The sequence below is a fragment of the Onychostoma macrolepis genome, chromosome 15, assembly GCF_012432095.1.
Source record: "Onychostoma macrolepis isolate SWU-2019 chromosome 15, ASM1243209v1, whole genome shotgun sequence".
NCBI classification, from domain to species: domain Eukaryota; kingdom Metazoa; phylum Chordata; class Actinopteri; order Cypriniformes; family Cyprinidae; genus Onychostoma; species Onychostoma macrolepis.
In genome coordinates, this window is record NC_081169.1 from 1,607,671 (window position 1) to 1,630,342 (window position 22,672).

The 22,672-nt window shown below is 40.2% G+C and overlaps 1 protein-coding gene and 1 long non-coding RNA gene across 4 annotated transcripts in view; one reads left to right on the top strand and one right to left on the bottom strand.

Annotated features, from left to right (window-relative positions):
• The window catches only part of limk1a (LIM domain kinase 1a), a 62,468-nt gene that overhangs the window by 10,985 nt on the left and 28,811 nt on the right, over nt 1–22,672 (top strand). The window contains exons 1-2 of one of the 3 annotated variants that reach the window (XM_058799560.1): nt 187–253; nt 14,234–14,388. In XM_058799560.1, the coding sequence (XP_058655543.1) occupies nt 14,363–14,388 (26 nt within the window). In that variant the 5' untranslated portion in view covers nt 187–253; nt 14,234–14,362. Of the gene's footprint in view, nt 1–153; nt 254–14,233; nt 14,389–16,099; nt 16,429–22,672 lie in introns of those variants that run through there. The other 2 variants (XM_058799558.1, XM_058799559.1) reach the window with 2 other exon arrangements.
• On the bottom strand, nt 11,047–14,221 carry LOC131554308 (uncharacterized). Its single transcript, XR_009274366.1, has 2 exons — nt 12,846–14,221; nt 11,047–11,773 (listed from the first exon to the last, which is right to left on the bottom strand). It is a non-coding gene; the product is annotated as an uncharacterized LOC131554308 (long non-coding RNA).

Genomic DNA, 22,672 nt, shown 5'->3' on the forward strand with positions numbered 1-22,672 from the left:
TAACAACGCTAAAACCTACCATCAGTATTGCCTGTGGATATTGCACAACTTCTGTTTGCAGTAAGAAATGATATTTTTCTGTGAGAAATGGCGCTGTTTATCAGGATGAGCTGTGCAGTGTGCTGATGCGAGTGTGTGTTGTTTTTGTTGCAGCCGGCGGCAGGTTGCCGGAGTGTGCGGGCTGCAGACAGCACATCTCTGATGAGCAGTACCTACAGGCCCTGGACACGGACTGGCACACGCTGTGTTTCAGGTAAGAGCTGTGATCCGTGAGCGTGACAAGGTAGCATCTCTGCGTCACGCCTGTTCTTCTGACCTGGAGTTTGCATATCACCAAAACTGTTCGGATTGCTTCCTGAACTGCTTTTCAGTAGGGCTGCTGCTACACGATCTACACCACCAAGACAAGGCATTTTATTTCACCCGAGTTCTGAATTTAGAGACCAAATGATGAGATTAGAAAAAAATAATAATTACCTCAAAATAATGGTAAAAAAAATCTATTGAGTTGTCCTTGTGGGCCGTACACAGTCTGATTGACCAGCAGATGAGCCTAATGAGACGCTCACTGACTCCAGAGCAGATCATGTTATACATGCTCAAAAATCTTCCAAGATGGTGGACAAGTCAAGAGAAATGTTGAACATGCCATTCAATAGGAAATACATTTCATTTGAAAATAAATAGAAATTGGTTCATTTTACTTACACAAATATTTGTGTGCTTATTAGAGTAAGACACTGGGTCTCGTTCACTAATAATTGCGTAGATTATTCATATTTATACGCACATTCGGACTTCTCACAAAACGTTTCCACCTAATTCACAACGCCTGCATATGCACATGAATTAGTTCTTAAGCTCGTCCTAATATTAGTAAATGTGGAGTATTCTAAATGAGTGGCCACATGCACGAGGTCAGTCATTTGCATTAAAGATGCCCAGACCATCTCCATATAAGGCCTTTCCTCACACGCTTTCCTTACAGCCTTTCGTCACTCTCGTCAGAGATCCTCCACGCGACCCCATATGACACTCGCTGTCTACAGACGCACTCTCGCCCATGAAATATATATGTGTTACGGGGCTGACGAGACGAGAGGCGTGCGGATCCATTTGCAGACTTTTATTAGGCAGAGACGTGGTCATAACAGGCAGGGTCAAACAGTGGCAAACAGGTATAACAGGGGCGAGACAAAGAGTAAACAGAGACAAGCGTGGGTCGATGATCAGCGAACAGTATCCAAAGGGGCGAGACAGGAGAGGTAGTCCAAAACGTCAGCGATAGTCCAGGCAGGGGAAAACACGATAAAACAACAAAGGCAAGGAAAACTAACGGGGCTCTGTAGGGCAGCGACAATGCATACAATACTCAGCCCAGAGGGAGAGAAAGTCCAGGGTAGAAATAGTGTGTGTGATAGTGATGCTGTGTGATCAGGTGTGCGTGTGATTAGTGCAATGAGTGATTGGTGACAGCTGTGTGCGTGTGATTGGTGAGATGGCTGATGGGAAATGCAGTCCATGTGATGTGTGGTGTGAAAGTCCATGTGGTGACCTCTAGTGGTGAATGACCGGGAGTGCAGACCAGATTCGTGACAGAGCCCCCCCCCCCAAAGAGCGGCTTCCAGATGCTCCACACAGTCTATAATCCAGGAGGGAGGTGGAGCGGAGGCGGAACAGCGGGAGGGATGGAGGGCCAGGTCCTTGTGGCAGCGGAGTGATCTGGGACCGAGGTAGAGCCTGGAGAGCAGGAAGCCAGGGCGGAGCAGACGGAACACGAGCCCACCGGAGCGGAGCAGACGGAACACGAGCCCACCGGGGCGGAGCAGACGGGACTTGAGCCCACCGGGGCGGACCAGACGGGACTTGAGCCCACCACGACGGATCAGGAACCCACAGCAGAGCCTGGGACCTAGGGAGGACGGAGACACAGGGAGAAGACAGAACATGCACAGACACAAGAACTGGGGTAGGGAACACAGGAAGTTCATAGTTAGTTCTGATAGCAGTGACAGAACAGAACGAGAGTTCATTGACTGATACCGCTGACACCTCTGGAGGTTCTGCGGCGGTTGCCGCCACCTCTGGAGGTTCTACAGTGGTAAACACAGGACACAGGGAGAGTTCCTTGCTGGACGCCACCACCATACGAGGAGCTGAAGTGAGCACCACCGCGTCGGGAGGTTCTGCAGCATGTACCGCCACCTCTGGAGACACTGCAGCGGGCACCATCACTTCAGGGAACACAGCAGTGAGCGCCACTACCTCAGGAGGTTCTGCAGCGTCAGCCGCCACCTCTAGAGACATCATAGTGGATGCCGTCACCTCTGGGAGTTCTGTGGTGGTGTATGCAGCCCAAACACACCAAAATGTGATCCCCATCAGGGGAAGCGTTTCAGACAAGGGAATCAGTTCAGGAACAGGAGGGCTAGAGTGAGTGGGTTTGGGGATAACAGCTGTGCGTGCAGACACCAGCGGTGAATCCCTCACACTGGCTATCAGACTGGGATAATGAAAGACTGACCTTGGTGATCTGAGTGTGTCAGCCCGGACGTGACCCGACTCTGGAAGGTCAGCGGAAACGTGACGCTGTGACTCTGGACGAGCAGCGGAGACGTGACTTGATTTTAGGAGATCGGCTGTGAAGTGCTGTGACTCTGGACGGGCAGCTGTGACGTGCTGCTGTGACTCTGGACGAGTAGCGGAGACGTGACTTGACTTTAGGAGATCGGCTGTGAAGTGCTGTGACTCTGGACGGGCAGCTGTGACGTGCTGCTGTGACTCTGGACGAGCAGCTGTGACATGCTGCTGTGACTCTGGACGAGCAGCTGTGACGGGGCAAGATTCTGGGAGATCAGTTGAGACGTGACTCGGTTGATGACGACCAACTGTGACTCGACTGGGCTCTTTAACAGCAACTGTGACTTGACTGGGCTCTTGAAGATCAGCTGTGTCTTGGCTTGATTCGTGAAGAGAAGCTGTGAATTGGCCTGACTCATGACGATCAGCGGTAGCTTGACTGGATTCATGAAAATCAACGGTGACTTGACTGGGCTCTTTAAGATCGACTGTGACTTGACCTGGCTCATTACTGGCAGCAAGAACATGACGGGGTGTTGTTGTGGCCGCCATTTTGTGAACGGGTTCTGCTGGCACCGCCATTTTGTGAGCGTGCTCCTGCGCAGTTGTGATCATACAATTGAGTGCCGTGTCGCGTTCCTCCGCGACACCCACAGTGAACGATGAACCCCCAGTCAATAGAGCATAATCCATAAACTCCATTAAAGACGAACGGGGACCTTCAAGGGTTAATACTGATTTGAGCGGCTGGTTAATGCCCTCACAAAAAAAGTCTATCAGTACACAGTCCGGCATATCAGAAAAATAGGCTATATCTAAGTACTCTTGTACATATTCCTCGAGCGATCGCAAGCCCTGCTTGAGGGTCAATAACAGTCTTGCAGTATCCATACCTGGCCAGTGTCCATCTGAAAAGCCACTGGATCCTTGCGTGGCCGAGTATTCTGTTACGGGGCTGACGAGACGTGAGACGTACAGATCCATATGCAGACTTTATTAGGCAGAGACGTGGTCATAACAGGCAGGGTCAAACAGTGGCAAACAGGTATAACAGGGGCGAGACAAAGAGTAAACAGAGACAAGCGTGGGTCGATGATCAGCGAATAGTATCCAAAGGGGCGAGACAGGAGAGGTAGTCCAAAACGTCAGCGATAGTCCAGGCAGGGGAAAACACGATAAAACAACAAAGGCAAGGCAAGGAAAACTAACGGGCTCTGTAGGGCAGCGACAATGCATACAATACTCAGCCCAGAGGGAGAGAAAGTCCAGGGTAGAAATAGTGTGTGTGATAGTGATGCTGTGTGATCAGGTGTGCGTGTGATTAGTGCAATGAGTGATTGGTGACAGCTGTGTGTGTGTGATTGGTGAGATGGCTGATGGGAAATGCAGTCCATGTGATGTGTGGTGTGAAAGTCCATGTGGTGACCTCTAGTGGTGAATGACCGGGAGTGCAGACCAGATTCGTGACAATATGCATATATTTAAGATGAAATATACATTTTACCATATATAACTATTATCCTGAGATTCAACATATATTGGTAACACTTTACAATAAGGTGTCATTTGTTAACATTAGTTAATGTATTAACTAACATGAACAAACAATGAACAATGCATTTATTACACTATTTATTAATCTTTGTTAAAGTTAGTTAATGAAAATACAGTTGTTCATTGTTTATTCATGTTAGCTCACAGTGCATTAACTAATGATAACAAACACAACGTGTGATTTTTATAATGCATTTGTAAATGCTGAAATTAACATTAACTAAGATTAATAAATGCTGTAGAAGTATTGTTCATTCTTAGTTCACGTTTACTAATGTTATTAACTAATTAACCTTATTGTAAAGTGTTACCCATATAATTACATACATAGCTTATCCTATAGATTATATAGATTATTAAAACCAGCCAGAGTTACATATGTGTGCATTCAGCTATTCCTATATTTTTTCTTTTTTTAGAATACATTTTAGAACGAAAATGTTCTAGTGAATCATGATTTCTCTGTGAAAACATCGTACGCAGGTTTCACGCACAAAATTGTGCGTATGCATGCTCGGTGTGAATGAGACCCATTGTTAGATATTCGAGTTTCCTGTCATTGTTTTATTTTCTTCATCGACTCATTTCTTGCCCTCGCAGAGGAAGTAAGATGCTTACAGGACAGATAAGCGGCTCTCAGTGTTGAACAGAGCTGCTTTTGTCTTTATTTGCTGTGTTCACCTCTTGTTTGGGGCTTTTTTGCTGCATAATTGCTTCTTTCCCAATAATCCATCAGGCTGCTGTTTTGGTCAGCTGTTCGTCTGTGCCGACGGGGAGAATCTCGACAGCACATGATGGGGATCTGTTCCTTCTACCAGTAACTGGAAGATTTGTGTGCCACATGATCCCAGGTGGTGTGCCGAGGCCGCCATCTGACCATAGAGAGCTATGCCTGATGAAAACATGCTCGGGTTAATGCAAGCGATCTGAGACTGGGAAAAACATTCAGTTGCGCAATTCTTTTCAACAACAGTGTAGAAGGCTGTTTCATCATCAGCGGCAGTGGAGGACAACACTCATCGTGTGACTCTTAATAAGTGAGATTGTAAGAGTGTTTTGGGCAGTTTGGCCCAATTAAAAAGAATCCATCCTTGCGAGTCTGTGATCTTTGGTCTGTAGATGTAGCTCAGGTTCATCCTTCAGCGTGCGTCTCCTCAACAGCACACCTGATCTGAGGAGTCATTCGTGTCTGGAGCACATGTTCAGATCGGAGACACAGAACCAGTGATAACTCCACTGCAGCGACAGTGAATAGACACCAGACTCGTCTCAAAGTTCTGCTGTGTTCATGTGTCAATCACAGTCATGAGGCATGTCGAAGCCAAAAACCTATTGCGAAACACACACAACCCACTCATATTTACACAATCCCCATCTCAAAGCCTCTTGTGAATCGCTCATTGAAATGCTGAAATCAAGTTGCTGGCTGCTGATTCAAACAATTATAGAATGAGTTGTGTTCTTTATTCTATTATTTGACTAATCTGTGTGGCTATAACAAGAACAGTCATACTTGCTGCAATCTGATTCACTGGCTTTAAGCAATATTTGCACAGGATTTCAGAAGTTTGTTGGGAAACTGTGTTCATAGGTTCATATGATGGCAAAACTTAACACCGTAAAAAAAAAAAAAAAAAAAATCATGCTCAAAATTCAATATTTCATTTTTTAGTTTTTTTAAATGTAATTATTTGAAAAAAAAATTATTACATCAAATTAGTTAATTATTAATGCTATTAAATAATACATTAAAACACGCATCCTTCAAATATTGTTTGATTTTGCAAACATTGCATTAAAAAGATCAAGTGAAAGTAATACAATAACAAAGAAACGCATTACACAGAACAAGTGTCTGGCCTATTGCACTTACACTGCAATACTTAATGCACAGATCTATTTTACAGCATAAAAATATAACTTTCTACATTATGAATGGGCTATACTCGGAAACCAAGCAAAAAAGGCTTTATAATCAATGAAGTTCAGCCACAGTTCAAGCTCACCGACTGAATGAAAACTTCCATTATAATCAAAAATCTGTCTATGCTGCACTATTAATCTCATATTTAGATCGAGTTTATACTTTGGTTATAGTGACACTGAACAAACTCTGGTGTATTGAGTGGATCCTAACCCAAACGCATCTGATTGGTCACTGCATTCACACGCTCAACAAACATGACTGTGATTGGATGCTGCAGAAACACGTTGTAAATAGAAATCTTTGACGCAGGGTGCTCACACAAATACTCATGAGAGCGTTTGAAAGCAGACGCTCGTCCACTGGTAACGGGTTACGTTTTCAATATTTTAGTATCGACTTGGTACCAGAGTACTGGTACTTTTGACAGCACTAATGTATACGAAATAATCACTTTTGAAACCAGTCATTTTGATTGAAAGCTGATAAAGTGAATATGAAGAGTACTGGTCTGGATCAGAGCTCGTGCAGATGTTCTGAGGTCCGTGTGTGTATCGCCTCACCACGTCATCGCTGAGTCACAAAGCACTAACCAAATGCAGAAGCCGAACTTCCCTATAGCGCTGAACCGCACAGATCTGCAGACCTCATCTTCCCTGTGTGAGAGCCGGTGATTTTCCATCACGTCTGTCATTGTCCTAACACACTCTAATCCAGCGGATGGAGGATCAGTTCTTATCTTCTTCCTCCGAACAGTCCAGATCCGCTTAGGTACCGTAAATGAGCGGATGGCCTGATCTGGCAGCTGCCGTGTTTGTGATTGCGATAGGACTCAAATCACAGCGTGATCGTTAGGCTGCCTAATCATCAGCTCTGATCACGAGGGAATAATTGCATCGATGTGAGGTGATTAGCTGTGTGTCAAGCGCGCTCACGAGGGCCGGTGTTGTGGTTTATGTAAGAGGCGATTCTTGTGTTCTGCATGCAGCCTGTGTCAGCTGAGAGACCTGCGCAAGTGAGCCAGAGAGCCAGAGTTTCCAGATTAGATCAAATGATATTTTAGGGGAATCTGCATCCTTGGGTTTTACTCTTTCATTCACTCTTTTGATTTCATTCTTTCAGTTATTGCAAATACCAAATGTTTGAGGTAAATATCTGAATGTAAGTAAATATCTTGACAAAGTTTAATAAAGCATCACAAATGCATTGAATCTGTTTGTGTGAATTTGCCTGACTCTGTACACGTGTGTTATGATCCTTATTATCGCACCAAGTAGGATTTGTTCCTGGATCAAAGTCCATGTTGGTCAATAACTTTGTTCATCACCAGGTTTTATTGACAGTTGCGGTGGGCGATATGACCAAAATCTTATGTAACGATATATATCACAATGCAGTTATTTTTGCTTTTAATAAGTTTTAATGATATAAACATTTTTGATACCATATAATTTTCATAATTCGTCACCAGTGTCAATATCACATAAAAACAAATATAAGCATAAAAAAGAAGAAGAAAAAAAAGAAAGAAAATCTCAAGCAGTGAAGATAAGTAAGCAGTCAGTGATGCAATAATAATAAAGAAACTACAAGCAATAGGACAAAAACTACATGAAATAAATGAGAAATGCTACATACTTTATGTAAATTAATCAAAAACACTGCATAGTCTTCACTGTTAAATAATAATATATATATATATATATATATATATATATATATATATTGCCCGCCAAAAGTATTGGGACAGTAAAGACAAGATGGCTCTGTTGGCTGTGGAGTCAAGACATTTACAAATATGATTAAAAGATGAATATGAGACAAAACTACAGAATGTCACATTTTATTATTGGGTGATTCAACTTATAGATGTTTTACCAGCTGAGAAGTTCTGAGAAGCACTTTTAGAGTTTCATCCCTGTATCTGATGTGAGCAGAAGTATTGGAACAGTTGCCTCGCAGGTCTTTCTGAGTGATCAGCTGTGTCCTGTTGCATTAATTCTTCAGATATTAAAAGCAGGGAATGTGTCGTATCAGTTATATCCATTACTTCTGCATTCTGAATCTTGCATTCGATGATGATGCACACAAACCAGGATGAAGTCGAGGGAGCTGACTTCGAGAGAAAAGCAAGCAATTTGGATGCTAAAAGAAAAGAGGAAGTCAATTATAGCTCCAGCAAAAACAAAGAGCATGAAGAAATCAAGAGTTTGGAAACCACCAGCGACGCCAGCAACCAACAACTACCTGATCGGCTGAGAAAACAACAGCAGCTGATGACAGACAAATCATAAAAGCTGTGAAAATCAATCCTAAAAGACGTGTCTGTAAAATCACCAACAACCTCCAGAAAGCTGGGTGATGCTCTGACGATCTACTGTCCTCAGGAGACTCTGACACAGAATTACAGAAGCTACACAGCAAGATACAAACCTCTGACCAGCTCCAGAAATAGAAAGGCAAGATTAGAGTTTGCAAAAAAGCAGAAGAGTTTGGTGAGCCAGAAGAGTTTTATAACTGTGTTTATGGACCGATGAGACAAAGATGAACCTTTATCTAAGTGATGGGAAGCAAAAATGTGGAGAAAAAAACAGAACTGCAATGATCCCAAGCACACGGCCTCGTCTGTAAAGCATGGTGGAGGTGGTGTCATGGCTGTCTCTGGAGCAGACCTCTCAACTTTACTGATCACTTAATGTATGATGACAGCAGCAGAATGAATTTGGAAGAGTACAAAACCATCTTGCCTACCAATATTCAAGAAAATGCCACCAGATTCATTGGGAAGTGCTTCATATTGCATCAGGACAATGACCCAAAACACCTGCCAGTTCAGTCAAGGAGTTTATAAGAGCAGAGAAATGGAAAGTGTTAGATTGCCCGAGTCAATCTCCAGATTTACATCCGATCGAACATGAATTTCAGCGGCTGAAGAGGAGAGTAAAGGCAGAAACTCCCCAAAACAAGCAACAGTTGGAACTGGCTGCATTAAAGGCTGGGAAAGTATCTGAAAGCATGAGATCAAGAGTCTGGTGATGTCTACGGGTCACAGACTCACTGCTGGGATTGAGCGCAAGAGATCTGCAACTAAACAACAGCTTTTAATCTTTTATATCTGCCTTATGTTCAACTGTCCCAATACTTATGCTCACATCAATGAGTGAGATGAACTCTAAAAGTGCTGTTCTTTTTATTTGGTAAAACATGTGTGTGTTGAAACGGCTAATAATAAAATGTGGCATTCTGTAGTTTTGTCTCATATTCATCTTTTCATCATATTTGCAAATGTCTTCACTCCACAGCCAACAGAACAATTTTGTCTTCACTGTTCCAATTTATATATATATATATATATATATATATATATATATATATATATATATATATATATATATATATATATATATGCTGAAAAATTATTTAAAATTTTAATTAAGATTAATCGCATGATTTTTCTGTGATTAATCATGATTAATCGCATTATGCACAAAATTCAATAATGAATTCAAAAGTAGTGTATTTCGCTCTTTTTTTTATTTAAAAGTACTGTTATATGAACAAAAGAACAATAACATTTGATTTGCAAACACTTTAAACAAGTTTTTTTTTTAACAGCAGTTTTACATAGTAGCAGTTAAAACATTTCTTCTAAATCTCAACTTAAACATTAATGTAATCAAATGAAATATAAAACCAAAGCTATTTGCGCAGGACAACACCTGATGGGCGCGTGCGGGCGGGTGGAGACTCGTGTGTGCGGGATGCGGGAGAATAAGGGTGTACTCACACTTGGCAATCTTAACCGTGCCGAGCACGTTGGACCCCCAAAGCCCGGTTCGTTTGACTAGTGTGATCGTCCCAGGCTCGTTGGAAGAGGTGGGCCAGAGCGCGGTTCAGCTGGGCTCGGGCGCGGGATGCAGGTAGTGTGAGCACTAACCGAACTTCTGATATGCGCAGCATGATTGCGTGAACATTTCTGAGCGGCAAAAGCGCTTGATCTGTTAAGCAATATATTGTTAGAGGATTCCATTCTATTACACATAACTTTAATTTCTGAACTTTTTTGTTTTGTTTTCTTTGTATGCATGGAATACTTGGGTTGTTACTGACATTGACAGTCAACAGCACCTTTAGAAATATATTTACTGAGAAAATGGTGACGTATTCAATACTTATTTTACCTGCTGTATATTGTTTGTTTTTTTGTTTTGTTTTTTTTATTATTAGAGTTAATAGTTAATGACTAAACATATCATTAAAGTTCACAATGTTGCTGCAGATGAAATATAACGCGCATAACATTAAATAAATATTTTTTAATCAGGTTAGACATTGATTATTTATAAATTGATTATATAGTATAACATACTATGATTGGGGACAGACTAATTCTATTTTCGAATACTATTTAGGATGGATAGTATGTGAACTGGGACGCAGCACAAAATCTCTCCCGGTTAATCGTGTCTAGCGGTATATCGCCCACCGCCAGTGAGAGTTAAGCCTGGAGGCTCGTGAATATTTTTGTTGATATTAGGGTTGGGGATTTCTTTGACATGAATGTTGTTCCATAGCTAACAGATGATCTACTGACGACTCGCTCCTGTGACTGTCAACTACACTGCGTTCCAAATTATTATGCAAGTGATATATCAGTAGGATTTTGGTACAATAAAGAGTCAGATTTTAGTTTGTGTTGTTTTTCACATCTTTGTAGTTAACTGGTCTCAATCTCAGACAGGTTTGTTCAATAGTTGGCCAGGTCTTCTCAGGTAAATGGAAACCCTGCTTAAAGAGGTTGTTCATCATTATTAAGCAAGTCACAGTTCTCATGAAATATGGTGAGGAAGAAAGATCTTTCTGAAGGTGAAAAGTATGAAACAATGCAATGTCTTGCGAGAGGCATCAAAACAAACAATACTTCGCGAAAAGCAAATAGAAATGATTGAACTGTCAAAAGATTTGTGAGTGACTCAGAGCACAGGAGATCTTGGTCAGATAAAGATTTATTAAGGAAAGTTTTTGTCAAACAAATGAACTGTATTGTAATAGCAGCTGAAAAAAAGCCACTGCTGAGCAGCAACCAGGTGTTTGAAGCTCCTGGAGTCTGAAGATCCTCTCCATGCAGACTGCAGTCGTGTGTAAAGCTGCGTTTCAGTCACTGCTGACCAAACCTCACAAAGAGAAACCTGCACGGTGGCTTCTAACTCCTTCTTAGTCCTGGAAAAACATTTCTGTTTGTCAGATTTTAGGGATGGACTTAAGGGCTTGAACAGCATCTTTCAGGATGTGACGTTTCCCTCAGATTTGAGGTGGTTAATGGTGAGGGGTTGGTAAAGCAGTATAAGATATAGAGAACATGAACTAATAAAACAGTTTAGTTCCAGAGACACATCCATCCTGCGGGGCAGAATAACCTGCTGCAGTGTTTTATCTGGCACATCCCTTGTTCTGCTGAGTCAGCAAAAGCATTTCCACTGGGTTTGGAAATTGGCACGATAGAGAACTGTCTTTGTGCCGAGACGGAGGACATTTGGCAAGGACATCAGGTCCGAGGAAAGAGGAATGTGGATTTTTGGAGATGCAGTTTTCACATCTGTCGCCTCAGCCGTGAGCGGAGAGAGGCGGAGGTTGAGTAAAGAGGTCGCTCTGTTCCCGTCTGTGACATAAGTAGCTTATACCTGAGCCAAACCTTGATGAGGTGTATTTAAGTACCTGCACAGGAAATATATACAAAAATGGATTTAGTCTTTGCTTTGCTGTTTCAGTTCTCACTTTAAATATCAGTTCAGTTTTTTGGTTTAACTGCTCTGAGATATAGTTCTGGTGGGGTTTTAAGTCGTGTAAGGGATGAAGGCTGTCATTGAAAGCAGCCTGTAGACTAAAGCAATGTGACCAGTTGAAGAATTCATCGTCCACTGCTGTCCAGACAGACGCGAGTGACAGCGAGTGAAGAATGCTTGTAGAAAACAGCTTTGTGTTCTGGTTTATTTGCAGGGCTGTTAGTTGTCCCTTGGGGGGGACACAGTTTTCCTTGGAAGACATAAATGGAGCTTTAATTTCATGGGAAAGTAGCTCTGAAGCAGAATGCTGTGTTCCCGAACTCTCAGCAGGGGCCGAAAGCACTCCACTTCACATGAGAAACTAGAAAAAGTGGGGGTAACACTTTATTTTAAGGTCTCTTAACTAGTTGCTTATTAGCATGCATATTACTAGAATATTAGCCATTTATTAGTAGTAATTAAGCACATATTAATGCATTATTCTACATGACCTTGTTCTACGTCCCTAATCCTACCCAACACCTAAACTTAACAACTACCGCACTAACTATTAATAAGCAGCAAATTAGGATTTTATTGAGGGAAAAGTCACTGTTAATAGTGAATAAGTGTTCCCTATTCTAAAGTGTTACCAAAGTGACACAGCTGAATACAGCGTCCATCACGATGCAGCAGCAGATCATCTTCATCCAAACAACAGATCACTTATACATTATAACTTAAATGATAATATAAGCATTCTGAGTAGTTACTAGGGGATTTTATATTATTGATGGGATATTGGGTGTTTGCTGACTGATCAAAAGCGTCTCAGGATTTAAGTTTTGTTCAGATCACTAACCCTAGCATGAGCAATAGTGATAATGATGCTGGACTTAGCCAACACCAGTAATACAATCTCATAGCTGACTTTATTAGAGCGTCTGTACTACACACGGTGTCATTTCTCCCCAATAATTACACCGGTCCAGTCCAGTTCATTATTTCCAGCAATAACCTCTCACCTTAAATCAGCTCCACATGCTGTAGTTGCGAAACGCATTACAGCTAGAATGCTTCGTGTTTTCCAATGACATAATGATGTTTCTTGCCAAACGCAGGGCAGCGGCTTTCCCTTGGAGCCCTGCTTCCTCCTGAGCTTTCTTTCTTACTTTCGGGGAGTTTTTCTCTGCCGTCGTTGCCTTGTTTTTGTTCCCAAAAGGGATTTCAGCCCAAATCTGCTTTGTAATGCTGCTCTGTGGTAAGTGGTATAGTTAAAAACAGCATGTAAATGAATTGAGTTTTGCATCTGCGCTGCTGGGAAAGTGGCGTGAGAATATCAGAGACCCCATTACTGCCGATCCATCAATCGAAGTTTGTTTTGAGGAGATGTTTCTCCTGGATGTGTGCGGCCCCACGCTGCATGGAGAACATCTGCTGCCCAAAAAATAAAGCTTCAGGACTGAAACCCTAAAGCCATCATAGATGATGATGGAAGTAAGTCAAGAATGACAGATTGAGTCCTTAGATCGATTCAGATGAATTCATCATGAGTTCAAAGCTTGTTTTTTGGCTTTTAAGATGGATTAAAAAGAATCTGCTCACACCAGTCCTTCACTGGTCAGATGGACTGCACTGCTGGCCCCAGGAGCTGTATTTGGGTCAAAGACGAAAAGCATCGTCAAGCATCAAAACAATGAGTGTCATACAGCTTTGAATCGTTGTTGTTGTTTTTCAGTACATTAGAAAGTGTCCTGTTTAATTCTTTTTATTTTTTTCTGAGCAAAAAATAAATATACTTTTTTTACCATGATTTACAGAAAACAGCCACTAAAATGTCATTCAGTGTAACAATCTTGTCAGGCATATTTACCACAAGAATCAGTATGAGAGATATTAAAAGACTATTAGTTTACCCCAAATAATACTTGTAATTTTACATTTTTAAACTTTGCCACTGTTTTGGCCGTTGTTTACTCCTTTAAAACGCAGTTGAATTTAGTATGTTCACTTAATTCTTTTATATATTTTTAATGCGTACAGTTCAGAACATTACACAATGGAACATTATTTCACCCACCTTTTGACATTTTATTCTTCCAAAACTTATTTGAAAGTTTAAAAGTAGACACTTTATTTGCATTTAATGTGCTTTCTATGTATATAAAATCACTTTTGTAAAATTTATTTTGATGCGGAGTAAATGTAAATGTCTTTGACCCATTTATGTTTGTGCCGCCCTGCCTGTCTTTCTCATCACATTTGATTCAGCAAGAGATTTGATTCAAATTCAGTAGTCAGTAGTCAAGTGTTAGTACAGTTTTCTCTCTGGTGAGGTGAGCTGAGGCTTGATTCCTAGCAGATGCTAACAGCTGATCTCAGGGGAAGTACAGGCGGGTGCTTTGTGTTTCAGTGCAGGTCAGATCAGATGAAACCCGTGTGAGGAACTCACTGTCATTCGCACACATCTCCTTCAGCAGCCAGGCTGGATTTCACTGTGTTCAGAAAGATCAGTTTGATTCATCCACACAAAACATCTCTGATGGCGTTCCAGCATCGCAGAAGAAGGTAGGATGAGTTTGACTGAATAACCACAACAACAGTTGTACAGTAGTAAATATCGTTCTGTGGCAGTACCATGGTAAAATAACACTGGCGTATGGTAGGACCACGGTTTGTTGATACACAGTTAAAAGTGTTTGTATACTTTACCCACACTTAAAACCATGTGACTGATACTGCATTAAAACAGTGTTTTGATGATTTTAGTGGAAGTATGAAGTTGGTTCCCCTCAGTAAGCTAGCAGACTAACCGCAGGTGTAGTTCATCACACTAACACGTTTATTACAGCAGACAACTTTTTGAACAGTATATCTGTCGCTTTATCTTTTAAAAATAACATACTTCTTTTTATCAAGTGCTTTCTTTGTAAAACTGCTTGTACTGTGTTTATGTAAAGTATGTCATTCGGCTGATATTTTGCTGATGCAGTGGTGTTTTTATATTTTAAAACAAACATCAGTAGTTATTTAAAAGCTGTAGAAACGTAAAATATGTAGGAATCCTATCATTAATATCATCAATAATAAAGTTACATTTTTACAATTTTATAGATAAATCACCAAACCAAAACATAAGCAGATGACTAAAAGCGTATCGGACACAAACTGTGAAGTGTACAGTGACAATAGCTGTAGTTCTGCTATAGCATTATATGCTGTAGATATCTCTAAACCTGACTCATTTCTCAAAAATATAAGCAGTATCAAGAAAAAATAACAGACAGACTAAAAGTAAAAGTATTTTTATCCTAATTTATCGCTCAGGTTGGCTGTAAGGTTCTTTGAATTAGCTGAAATAATTTGGTTGAGTCTTATACAACTCTGTAGGAATGTTTTTTTTGGGACTACACCACTGATTTGTACATCTGTACATTTGTTCATACACAAATTAATTATGTTTTAGATGCATTCAATGCATAAATATTATGTGTTTCAGTTTCTGCGCACATGTAAGTAAATGTACGTGTGGTGGAAAAACACTGAACTTAAAATACATACAAATACCTGCGAAGTCTTGGCACTGTAAGGACCTTCAAAGAATGCCATCTTCATCTAATATCAGGATATATGTTCACAAAATACAGTATTATCATTCTACAAATAAAAAAAAAAAATATATATATATATATGTCAGTGGTACACTAAAAAACTAAACACAAAACTAAACTAAACAAAACTAAACAAAACACAAAACTAAACAAAACAAAACAAAACACTAAACTAAACTAAACACAAGACTAAACAAAACAAAACAAAACAAAAAACACTAAACAAAACAAAACACTAAACAAAACACTAAACTAAACACAAAACTAAACTAAACAACACAAAACAAAACTAAACAAAACACAAAACTAAACTAAACAAAACAAAACACTAAACAAAACACTAAACTAAACTAAACTAAACTAAACACTAAACAAAACAAAACAAAACAAAACACTAAACTAAACTAAACACAAGACTAAACAAAACACTAAACAACACAAAACAAAAAACACTAAACAAAACACAAAACTAAACAAAACACTAAACAACACAAAACAAAAAACACTAAACAAAACACAAAACTAAACAAAACAAAACACTAAACTAAACTAAACACAAGACTAAACAAAACACTAAACTAAACAAAACACAAAACTAAACAAAACACTAAACAACACAAAACAAAACACTAAACAAAACACAAAACTAAACAAAACAAAACACTAAACTAAACTAAACAAAACAAAACACGAAACTAAACTAAACAACACAAAACATTAAACAAAACAAAAAAACACAAAACTAAACTAAACTAAACAAACAAAACAACTGTCCCATAAAGTTGTGATCTTGGCGAGTGTCAGTCAGACAGGAAGTGCAAGGCAAGGGCGGAGAGAGCTGGGGTCATGGGGTCACAGGAAGTGCTCTCTCTCTCACACGCAGAGTCGTGTGGTTCGCTGTAGAGATGAGCGGAGTGATGAGTGACCCTCCAGCAGCGCAGCAGAAGATGCAGATGATCTGCAGGAGCCGGCGCTACCGCCGCGTCGCAAGCACAGCGTAAGCCCCTCACACGCACCCACAGCTGTAGCAAGTTCCTGCTGTCGGGGGGAATTCTTTAAATAATGATCTATTATTTGTGTTACAGCATACTGTGTCAGTCGTTGTTAGTGAATCTTTCTGTTGGAGTGGTTTGTGAACCGTTAAGAAGGGCGTGCGTTTCCTGTAGCTTCACTTCTGTTTTTTTCCAGCAAACAGTGTTTCAGTTGGATGTGGATGTGGTTGTGTGCGATTAACCCATGTGTGGTTTTTTATACAGTTCTGTCAACGGTCAGTGTTTGCTTTCTGTCATGCAGCATCAGCGCTCGCTTACAGTCCTGTCGACATCTGGACCACTTTATTTCAGGCGTCTCAGGGTTGTGCGTTGTAGGAATGTGCTGACATTCTGGCATAAGCTGATGAGTTTACGAGGAGACTTTCGTATTATGAGCAGTAACTCATGAATACTGATGACATTTACTAAATACTAACATTGTTTTACATGCTACAAGTGAATTTAGGCATCATCATATTGTAATATGCAAGGATAGATACATACAGTATTCATTTTGAAATCTGCTTTAAAAATGTATATTAAGTACAGAGGCTGGTTTGACAGCACAAGTTGTGGATAAGGTGTGTGTGTGTGTGTGTGTGTGTGTGACGGAGAGCAGGCGACTCCGTTTTCTCACTGTGTCTGTGTGTGTTCAGATGTGTGAGGGCTGAAGTTTGTAATACACTGAGTGCTTGTTGCAATCTCAACCATTTTAAACTATGCAAAGAATAGCCTTTTGACATTATTATTAAGATTATTAATTTCCCATGCTAACATGAGGTCATTATAAAATAATATGCATAATATAATATTAAAATATAAATAACTGTATTTTTTAAATACATTGAATTATTGAACACTTGCACATTTTTGATTGATTACAATTTAAGTATTTTAATAGCTAGTAAACTGAACAGTTATGCTTTAAGCAGTATAGGGCACAATCTACTATGTTAATATGAAATAATTTCCCGTATTGGTTTTTTACCTGCATTTTAAATCATGCATTGTGTTTTCGGGTTACAGGGTTACAATGGATAATGTCCTGGAAAATTACTAGTATCTTTTCCGTTTTTCTTACAGTATGCTAACTGATCAACAATCGCAGGTACAAGCTACTAACAATTATTCAATTATTCACTTATTAAATTATTATTATTAAATTGAACAGTTGCAAACAGCAGCTAACTGAATTCACCTGATGCGTGTGCTGCTAGGCGTCTGTGGTTTCCTCTTTTTGTGTAATTTGGATGGAAAATGTGTGCTTTTTTTATTGTCTGAGTCACTTATCAAAAGTTGCTAAAAGTTCAATTTAAAAATTCTAAATTTGTTGCTAGGTGCTTTTGAAAGAAAAAGTTGCTAGGGTACTCTAAAACATTAGTAAGTTGGCGACACTGCGTGTCCTACAGAACCGGCGTCTGATGTGTGCTGTGATGAAGTGATGACAGCGCTTGCATGTCTTGATGCTCTGCTTCACACTTCACAGAAACACCACTGGTTTGTGTATTAGTTAGTTTGTTTAATTGTTACGTCACACCACGTCTGCACTGAAAGCCAGCGATCATCAAGACGTCTGCGCTGTATAACATCAGTCTACACTGGAACCACGAGCAGAGATGTGATGGAGCCGGAGCGCTCTGTGTAGTGTAGTCTCATCACAGCGTAGATCTCTCGGAAACAGAGTTTCTAAGTAAAGGCCTGTTTTGTGGCGGCGGCTGATGTGTCGTACCCGCTGATAAACTGGTTAGAATCTCTCAGATGACTCTGTTACCCTCCTCAGTTAAGTGCTCCTGAGCTTCGTTTGTCTTCAGTGGGATCACATCCAGATCTTAGCTGAACTTGTGAGGGCACTTCATTCTTCCTCCAGACTGACAGAATGAGAACCGGAGCAGTGCATTCTGGGAAGGGCTTAGTAAGCACAAAGAAAGCGCTGGCATGCAAAACCATTCCCACAAGACACCCCCGAAATGCAAAACACGTCTAAAGCTGTTAAAGAGACACCGAGATCAGCACACAACATGAGAAAACAACAGCCAAACCACCAAACATGCTCTGCTCTTGTAGTGAAGCTTTATGATGCAGAAGAATCAGAAGAATCTGAACATCTGGTTTATACCCATCAAGTTACAAAAAATGTGCTCTTTCACTAGATTGCATTAGCACATGGTTCTGTTTCCATGTCAAGCAAAAGCACGCAGTGATCTGCACTGTTACCCTTGGATTTGAGTCACAGCCAGCCTTGTGTGTGTCTCCCCTGCTGCTCCAGAGGCTCCGCCCCCACCATGACATCACAGCTCACACTCATGATGTCATCGGAGGAAGCAGTGTGCTCGTCTGTAGAGAGCAGTGGAGTATAAAAGAACCGTTTCCTCACGAGTCTCCCGGGATTCTTTAAGATCATTCTGCCATTGATCACTAATTAGACAGATGATAACTGCTTATGACTCGATCAGTCTTTTATATCCCATCACATTTCAATAATAAAAGACATAAATCTCTAGCATCGTGTTCACATTTCTTTCACTCAGAATATTCTTTTCATTAAAACTAATTAGAATATTACTAATACAACTTATATTACTAGCATCCAGCAGCATGACAAGGCTCGGAATATGATTAAAAATATGATGATTCAATACACAATATTAATTTCAATAATAATATTCCAGTGTATAAATGAAAAATAAGAAAATTATATTTATTTAATTATATCATGTCAAGTACATTTATTAGAGTTTTTGTTTGAATTTGATATCAGTGTTAACATCTTTCTTTATATATTTTTACAAATTGGCATTTTATTTACATTGTCCTTTTTTCCCCTCAATAGAGAAACATTTTGTAATATGATGTAAAGTTTTAAACTTTAGATGCTTCTTTTCAATTTGTGTATGACACCCTGAGCATGTAAGAAGCACACAGAATTACTTAGATCCATAATTTTATCGTCCAAATCAGTGTTTTTATAGGACTTGTGTGATTTATGAATCTGTAATCGTGTCCGATAGTGAGTTCTAGCTGTTTTGTCTCTTTGTGTTTTTAGAGGTGTTTTAGGCATGTCAGGAATGACTGGGTTTGTTTTATAGACTCGCAGTGTTGAGGCACACTTTCATTCTAATACAATGTGACCCTGGATCACAAAACCAGTCATAAGGGTCAATTTTTCAAAATTGAGATTTAAACATCATCTGAAAGCTGAATAAATAAATAAGCTTTCCGTTGTTATATGGTTTGTTAGGATAGGAAAATCTGGAATCTGAGGGAGCAAAAAAATCGAAATATTGAGAAAATCGCCTTTAAAGTTGTCCAAATGAAGTTCTTAGCAATGCATATTACTAATCAAAAATTAAGTTTTGATATATTTACAGTAGGAGTCAGTAGGACATTTACAAAATATCTTCATGGAACATGATCTTTACTTAATATCCTAATGATTTTTGGAATAAAAGAAAAATCAATAATTTTGACCCATACAATGTTTTTGGCTTTTGCTATAAATATACCCCAGCGACTTGAGACTGGTTTTGTGCTCCAGGGTCACAAATGAACATTTTCTGAAGATGTCATTTGTAGTATCGCTCTTACTGTTCCTCGTACTCACTGATGTTAAACTCTCACAGGAGTTCAGTCCGTCCTCAGTCCTCAACCAGTGATCAGACCCGATTTCACCCGCTGGATGATGAAAACTGGCTTAACCACACATACCTGTACCCGCTGATCACCCACATCACTCAGCTGGTCTTCAGGGAAAGTCAGAATCTGGTTGTTTTGTGGAGCACTTACTGTAAATGTGTGAGCTTTTATGACGAATAGAGAGCCTGGTGAGTCCGAGTGAAACTGAGACCCAGCGCAGCTGCTGCTCTCACTGAGGGATCGTCATCAGTGTGTGTTGACGGAGAAACACTGAAGGTGATGCGACATCATTCCCTTACAGAGCTGTGAAGCTCGAGTGCAGCTATAAACCTGCTGCCGCCACGTTCGAGTGTGAAGGAATGAGGAAACCACCGTTTATCTTTATCTTAGCCTTTCTCTCTTTACTCAACGTTACCACAGTTACACATAAACACTGCAGGAGCTGCGGTCACTGTGACTGGACCTGGACATTATTCACCGCTGTCATCACAGGAAGAAAATAAAATGACAGAAACACTCTCATAGGCTTGTTAGGATTGGTATTTGTTGATTTATGGTTTAAGCCCTGTTCACACCAAGAACAATAACGATAAAGATATAGTTCTAAAAATCGTTCTCAATATTAAAGAATAACAGAGTCCCCACTACAGCTATGATGATAACGATATCGTTGGAATCACTTTCAGAACTATTTTTTTCCAGCTGATGAACGATAAAAATATTGACAGCCAATCAATCCTGCTGTCACGAGCTGGAGAATTTAAAGCAGCAGACGAGCGTGCGCTTCATCAATAAACAGACAATATTGTTCGCTGGTGCGGACGCTAATATCGCTATCTTTATAGTTATCATTCTTAACTTTGCTTACTATGGTAACTGTTAAAGAGGCCCGTGGAATTAAACACATATTATTAATCATGTCCATATTCCTGACCCTAACAAAAGGATTATGTGTAGAAATCAATCAATATTGATTTTTTTTATTTAAAACCAAAGCAGATTACTTGTGTTTATATGTCCAATAACAAATATGTATTTCATGTTTTACTTCTTGTTCAATTTCATCTTTATAACACGGTAATAAAAGCATAGATTTTTATAACAGCAGCAGCACCAATAAGCAAAACACATTGACAGATGTTTTCAAATGAAGAACATTCATAAATGACAAGTCTGTTGGCTTCACATGAATGTATTCATTTGCTTTAAACTACAGTTCATTAATTTGGCTAATGATTGAAGACAACTCGATTGCTATAAGTTATACAATGTAAACAAACAAAACATGAATATGTTAGATTTCCATTTTGAATGGCATTTTATCAGAGATATTCCTGGTTGTGTTGATGTCGAGGAAACGCCTGCGGACAGCACTGCTTCTGTTTGTTGTTTTTCCTCACACACTAATGTGCTGTGAACATGTACTTAAAAACTTAACATTGTGTTAACATGACATTGTTACCATGGTACTGTCATGTCCTCAAGCGTGGTGCTACATGTAGTCTTTGAGCAGACGTTTTAATCTGAAGAAACACAAATGAGAACCAACTGGAAAATACAGATTCCACAACAAGCTGTTTCTCCAAGATGAGGAAAAGAGCCCAGTAATAACCAGTGACGTCAGTTATTGTGCTGCTAATATTTTCATCCAGTGACATTTTCATTCAGAGACAAATTGATATGAAGCTTAACTGCAGATGCTGTTAGATCTGGTGAGCTGTGACAGAAATCCTCTGGGATGGGGCCGATGTCATGTGTTTTTGGCGCTCTGACCCGGATCAGTTGATGGGCGCTGGATGTAGGAGATGTGCTGTAATGAAGCGATAGAGGCCAGCTCTGTTGAGAGATCTGAGACGCTGAAGCCAGACAGATCGAGGAGCGATTCACGGCATCCGCTCCGTCTCCGCTTTCATCATTAGCGCTGATAACAGAGCCCTGGGGATCAGGGCATGGATTACCCAACATGCCCCTGCGTCTGCCTGGCCAATCGCTTTCCTGTTCTCATCTGTCTAATGGAGAGGCCTTCATTGACAAACACTTCGCTCTCATTCAGGCGTCTGCCGAGGGAAGCATGACTTTTACTGTTGCTTAGTGATTCGATCAAACCTGAACACCAAGCATTAAACTATGACCCACAACATTTGTGCTCCAGACCTTTTCTGCGCGATCACACTGCAGATTTGGGCCTTGGCTTATATTGAACAAGCACACAGCAGCGCTTCAGCATTGTGGCCAGAGTTTCTGAAGATGATGTGTGAAGTGTTGTGATGCTCAGAGCGGCTGGGGTTTGACTGCTCTGACACGTTCTATATCTGTAGCCGTGTGGTTCGTCAAACTCTCGCTGTTATTATCAGCACTGCATCTGCTATTGTAAAGAATTATAAGCATGCAGAAACATGCTGCTTCTCACCCTAATGACAGGTGCGTTACGGCACACATCAGCATTCCCACTTCAGTACAATAGGAATGCTGCAGTTCTTCCTTCTTTCTAAAAATAATCCGCTTTTTTTGCATTCAGTGAGGCCACTTATATCAGCCCTCGCCCTGTGAACAGGAATTAGTTTACTAAAGCATTTA